This window comes from Protobothrops mucrosquamatus, unplaced genomic scaffold (assembly GCF_001527695.2).
Source record: "Protobothrops mucrosquamatus isolate PMUCROS unplaced genomic scaffold, P.Mucros_1.0 scaffold805, whole genome shotgun sequence".
NCBI classification, from domain to species: Eukaryota; Metazoa; Chordata; class Lepidosauria; order Squamata; family Viperidae; genus Protobothrops; species Protobothrops mucrosquamatus.
Window position 1 is genome coordinate 146,687 of NW_015387071.1, and position 6,418 is coordinate 153,104.

At 48.7% G+C, this 6,418-nt stretch overlaps 1 protein-coding gene across 1 annotated transcript; it reads left to right on the forward strand.

The window, feature by feature from the left end:
* The first annotated feature begins 1,191 nt into the window (after positions 1-1,191).
* TPRG1L (tumor protein p63 regulated 1 like) lies at positions 1,192-4,160 on the forward strand. The gene is made up of 5 exons (XM_015818865.1): positions 1,192-1,383; positions 2,353-2,444; positions 2,596-2,772; positions 3,354-3,507; positions 3,926-4,160. The coding sequence occupies exons 1-5, from the start codon at positions 1,192-1,194 to the stop codon at positions 4,118-4,120; spliced, it is 810 nt and encodes a 269-aa protein (XP_015674351.1). The 3' UTR covers positions 4,121-4,160.
* The last annotated feature ends 2,258 nt before the right edge of the window (positions 4,161-6,418 follow it).

The window sequence follows — 6,418 nt, forward strand, 5'->3', positions numbered from 1 at the left end:
TGGAAAGTGGGGGCATTTAAACAAAAAACAGGATCAATTGGTCCAAAGGCTTTAAACGCTAAATTAAAATTAAATTGAAGTTGAATTAAACTTAAGTTGAAATTAAATTAACAAACAGGAAGAAACAAATTTGGATCACATGACGTAGCGGTGCTGTGACGGTCGTAAATCCAAAAGAAAGCAAAGGTAGTCCCGATTATAATAGACCTCTTGAATGCCATCTGAAAACATCTGGAGCACCACTGGAATATTGTGGACATTGACAAAAAAAACCCATCAGTCAATTGCAAATGGCAGCTTTACTTGGTACAGCTTATGAGGAGACTTTTAAGACCATCAAACAGCCACATCTGGCCATCCCAGTTTCTAGACGTGGACAAAAATGCCACCACCAGCCTGAACATCTGGCTGGCTGGGCAACCAACCATATTAATAATAGTCAGTCAGATTGACAAATCTCCCATTTTTTACAACCAGGAGGAAGGAAGGAAGGAAAAGAGAAGGAGAAAGAGAAGCCATTTAGTGACTGAGCAAACTCTGGGCCTCCCTCCACCTTGCTGTAAATCTGCCCCACTGCACAATCTTAGCTATAGGTTTATTTGCTCAGAGGTGTTTTTCCCCCAATATTGTTTGAAAACTTGCATGTGTTTATTGGCACGGTGCATGTAGTGCACCCTTCCATGAATGCAACTTGCACCCGTTTATTTGCAAGATGCACTCTTCCAGGAAGGCAACTTGCACGCGTTTATTTGCAGGGTGCACCCTTCCAGGAAGGCAACTTGCACACGTTTATTTGCAGGGTGCACCCTTCCATAAATGCAACTTGCACGCGTTTATTTGCAAGATGCACCCTTCCAGGAAGGCAACTTGCACGCGTTTATTTGCACGGTGCACCCTTCCAGGAAGGCAACTTGCATCTTCCAGAAATGCATCCTCACGCATAACCAAGAGCATAACTGGGGGGGGGGGGAAGAGAGAGAAAACAATTTCCGCGCACTTAACCCGCCAGCGCTTGCCTCCGCGCGCGGGTCGGCGCCTCTCCACTCCGCCGTGAGTCTATGAGAGAGACTCCTCCGCGCGCCGGCCCCGCCCCTGTGGGCGGCGGTTGGCGGTTGGCGCCTGCGCAGAAGGCGCCTAGCCGGGCGGCGAAGGGAGAGGCGCCGCTGGGGAGGCCGCGGCCCGCCGCCGGCCATGCTGCAGCTGCGGGACTCGGAGGAGGGCGCCGGGCCGGCGCTGCTGGTACCGGCGGCCGAGGCCGACGTGCCCTTCACGCCGCCGGGAGACGTGGACGCCTCGCTGGGGGCGCCCCGGCAGACGCTGCGGCCGCTCAACGTCCGCAACCCCACCCGCGGGGGCCGCCTGAAGGAGTACTTCGTCTTCCGGGTGGGCGCGCGGGGGCGCATGCGCGGCGGGGAGGAAGGGAGGGGGAAGAGGGAGGAGGAGGCCACGCCCCCCGGGGGAGGCTGCGTCCAGCTCTGGAGGCTCTATAGATAAGATAACCTTTATTGTCATTTTTTTACTCTCTTTCTCTCTCTCGCTATATATATATATAATTGTATTTATATGGGCATCTACCGGTATCTAAGAAAGTCTATGTAATTATATCTAAGTACTGTGTATATTTCATATATGCCAATATTAATAGTTGCATATTTTTCTAATATATCAATAGAAAACTATATAACTACACCTAATAGTGGCTATACTTATATCTATGCTGTCTCTCTCATATAACACACATACACACATGTGCGTGTGTGTGTGTGTATAGACAAGACAGACATAAAATTGTATTTATATAGGCACCCATCACAAAACAGGATTCCTGGAGATGTAAACCAAGTGTATATTATGTATGTGTGTGTGCATGTGTATGTTTGCATGTGTGTATATATATATATATATAAATATATAAATGGTTTCTCCCATTGAGTTATTCTTTACCCTGACGATGTTGGTAGGATCCAACGAAAGCTAGGTCCTTTTTAATATTCTTTTAAAGGTTTTTAATGTTTTATTAAAACTTTTAACTGTTTTGCAACCTCCTGGTGCTCACGTTTTGTTTCCTACTATGGATATACCCAGGAGTCACTCGTTTGTCTTCAGTGTTATTTTTAACCATATATAAATATATATATAAATGGAGAAAGAAAAAAAGAGAAAAACAGAAAGAAGAGAGAGAAAGAAACAGAAAGAAAAAGAAAGAGACTCCCTGGCTGGGGGATTCTGGGAGTTGAAGTCCACCAGTCTTAAAGTCCAGGAAGGTTGAGAAACAGAGCGTTAGACCTAACATTGGTGAAGCGAGGGGTTCAAAATGGCCCATTCTCTCTCTCTCTCTCTCTCTCCGTTCAGCCGGGCACCATTGAACAGGCGGTCAACGAGATCCGGGTGGTGGTGATGCCTGTGGAGGACGGGGAGGTCCAGAGCGTCTGGCTGCTGACCGAGTAAGTTGGGGGGGGGGGGGCAAAGCCGCCTTCTGCCTGGACCCCAAAGCAGATCAGGATTAAAAAAAAATTAAAACTTTTCCCAAAACTTCTCTTCTTAGAAGAAATGCTTAGCCGCGCTGGCCTGCTTGCTTTTCCTCCCCTTTCGCAGGATTGACCACTGGAACAACGAGAAGGAGCGCCTGGTCCTGATAACCGACCGATCCCTTTTGATCTGTAAATACGACTTCATCAGCCTACAGTGCCTGCAAGTGACCAGAATCTCACTTAATGCCGTCGACACCATTTCTACGGGCCAGTTTGAGTTTCCTCCAAAGTCCCTCAACAAGTACGTTCTCAGAGAGTCACAAGAGTCGGAAGGGGCCTCGGAGGTCATCTAGCCCAACCCCCTGCTCAAGCAGGAAGTCCCTACACCATTTCAGACAGGTGGCTGTCCGGTCTCTTCTTAAAAGCCTCCAGTGATGGAGCACCCACAACCTCTGGTGGCCAGCTGTTCCACTGGTTAATTGTCCGCACCGTTAGGAAGTTTCTCCTTCATTCCAGGTTGCTTCTCTCCTTGGTTAGTTTCCATCCGTTGTTTCTTGTCCTGCCTTCAGGGGCTTTGGACGTTAAGTTGACCCCCTCCTCTTCTTTGGGGCAGCCCCTCAAATGCTGGAAGACTGCTATTACGTCCCCCCTAGTCCTTCTTTTCTCTAGACTGGCCATTCCCAGTTCCTGCAATACACAAGCCTGTCTTGTGTATTGCATTCTGACAGCAAGTTTAGTTTTAAGCGATTAAGGAAGGAAACACTCGTGACTTGCTCCTAAGGTTTTTAATTTTTTTAACCTAAGACCGTTTCCCCGAAAGCAGCACATTTTGTGAAGCTGAAACAGTGGTGTGAGGAAAGTTGTGCTTTCTCCCGTCGCCAGGCGAGAAGGCGCCGGGATCCGAATCCAGTGGGACAAACAGAGCCGGGCTTCCTTCCTCAATCGATGGAACCCTTGGTCCAGCAACGTGCCCTACTCCACCTTTACCGAACACCCCATGGCTGACGCCGACGAGAAGATCGCCTCTCTGTGTCAGGTCAGATATTATCATCTTGTGTGTGTGTGTGTGTGTGTTTTAAAGGAGTTTAGATGACTCGCAGTGGGAAGAAGGAAGTGGGCTGGCTGATTTATTCTCCTTGCAGACCGCTGGTCATTTGCATCCTTTTAGAGAGCCGTTGAGGCCACTTGGAGGCTGGTCTGTGTCCTCGGGGTCACCTGAGTGGTGCAAATGGGCGTGGAGCCGCCTTCCTTTCAGCAGTTCCACACCCATTTGCACCACTCAGCTGACCCCGAGGACACAGACAAGCCTCCAAGTGGCTTCAACGGCTCTCTAAAAGGATGCAAATGACCAGCTGACTGCAAGGAATATTTCTGAGGTTCGGCAGGGATGATGCAACCCTTCGGCGTCCTTTCTTTCCCCCCCCCCCCACACACACTTTCCTTTCCTTCTGCAGCTGGAGAACTTCAAAACCCAGCTGGTCCAGGCTGTCAAGAAGGCCCACAGGGAATGTCCTCTGCCAGGGCGGGCCAACGGCGTCCTGCTCCTGGAGAGACCGCTTCTGATCGAAACCTACGTGGGGTTGATGTCTTTCATCAACAACGAAGCCAAGCTGGGCTACTCCATGACCAGAGGGAAAATTGGATTCTGAAAAGCAGAGCCGAGTTCACCGTCGCCCCCCCCTAGAAGAGTAGGGGGGGGGGAAACAAAAGCCGGTGGATTTTTTCCACTCCCCCAGCTCGTCAAAAATGCCGCTGATCGTAAAAAAAAAATCCCGACGGATCAAAACGAGAGAGGAGTTGCCATCACACCGGATCCACAATCTTTTCTCCGCTCCTTTCGTGTGTCTCCGATAAGACAACTTGTATGTTTTCACGCATGCTCTGGAGTTCTCCCCTCCCCGTGTACACGTGATCCTGGCTTTCCTTCCTGCGGGATCGCTAATTCTTTCCCGTGATAGCTTGAGAGTGGCTAATTCTTTCTCGTGGTTTAAAAGGGATAGCTTGAGAATACGGGCGGCTTGTTAGGGTCTCCCGAGTTGCAACTAAACCTTCTCCTCTCCTGCGAGCAAAGCACGAGTTGAGACGGCTGGTCCACCTTTTAGACAACTTCCCCGCAGTCACACTAAAGGCAAGTCACGCCAAGAACGACTTCCACGCCGTGAAATCCTGCACAACGGTGCTCGTTTCCTGGGAATTTGGCGCCGCACAGAATCCCGTTTTCGCATCGAGGAGCGGGAGGGGGGGAAAAAGGGAATTTCTGATCAGCTTTAAAGACGGGTTTTCAAGTCCAAAAGCGGAGTACTAAATTACCAAAGCCTGGGGTCTCGAAGCGAGAATGTAATTTTAGTCCGAAATGTCCGGTTTTTCTCTCTCGGTTTTTAAATCCACCCCGGTGCTTAACGTGGGTGAATCCTAGAGGTGGAAAACTCAAAAAGAAAAAGTGAAAATTAAAGATTATTGGCTCATCCAGGCCAAAAGTCTTCAGAAGAGAAATATATCGGACGGAAATGTCTACTGCCACGTGGGGAACAATCATTTTAGAAGCATGGATGTACTTTTCGATGTTTCCAATTTAATGTCTGCATTCCTTAAAATTTTCTCAAGCGGGGCCTTTTTTTAAGATGGCTGGACTTCCAACTCCCAGGATTCCCCAGCCAGCCGTATTGACTGAGGAATCCTGGGAGTTGAAGTCCTGGACATCTGGAAAGTGGCCCGGCTGAGAAACGCCGCCTTAAAATCTATCCAGAACTGAAATTTCTGCTTCCCAAACATAGATCCTCTTGATACCTCTTCGTAATTCGGCGTTCTCTTGGCAGCGTTCACAGCAGACAAAAAAAAAAAGGCCGCTGGGATGACGCCGAGTGTGTGTCCTTGTTTGTGTTATAAGTTGTGTATAACCGAAGCTTAATAAAACTGAAGTCCATATGAATCGCAGAAAGTATTCATCCATAAATCCTTTCGGTCTGGCTTCGTTTCAGTGGGGACCACTCAGTGTTTTGATCGGCCTCAGGGATCAGGGGCCTGCGGGGGGGTTTTGCTGGCAATGGGTGGGCGCACTCACAAAATGGTTGCCGAGGCAGGCTCAGCCCCTTCGCAGCAGCTTTCCAGTCGAACCAAGATAGCTATGCTGGAGATATTCAAGGCAGATGCTTTGCGGTGAGCTGCGTTTTCGTAGTCGTTTTCTTAATACGATTTTTTTAAAAAGAGGTTAACGAGGTGCCTTTGTTTGGCATCTTTGCTTTACATGCCATGATTCAAGGTCTAGTGTTCTGGGAGGTTTAATGAGCAAAAAAAGCTTTCTTGAAAGCCAGGCTGAAGACTGCAAAATTTAGCAGCGCCTGGCTGCCTCAAAAGCACCAAGGTGGATTCGAGCCATTTAGGATGTGGATGGAAGACCACTAGGAAATCTTAACGGCTACAATGAGCCACTTCCATACTAGCCAAGACAACTATGTGGGTGTGTGCATGAGTTCTCCAGGATTTTCCCCAAAAGGGGGGCAGGGGGGGATAGAAAGGCCAACCAATAGAAGGAAAGCTTGTGTTTCCCATTTTTTACTGTCTACTTTTCTCTTTCCTCCCTTATTTCCATTTTCCTTCTTTCCATCCTTTTGCTTTTCCTTGCTTTTCCTCCTTCCTTCCCTCCCTTCCCTTTCACTTTTCCATCCTCCCTCCCTCCTATCTCCTTCCTTTTCCTCCTTCCCTACTCTCCTTCATCCCTTTTTCTCCTTCCCATTTCCTCCCTCTTTTCCCTTCCTTCCTTCCTTCCCTCCCTTTCCTTCTCCTGTCCCTTCCATTCCTCCCTCCCTCCCCAGGGAGCTGGCTTTCACACGTTTACACACACACACACACACATATTCAAACAAAAGCAAAATAGAAATTGCTCTGCTTTACCCCGCATAGAATGCAAAATTGCCGCCTTCTCCTTTTGACCGCACTTTATACAACAA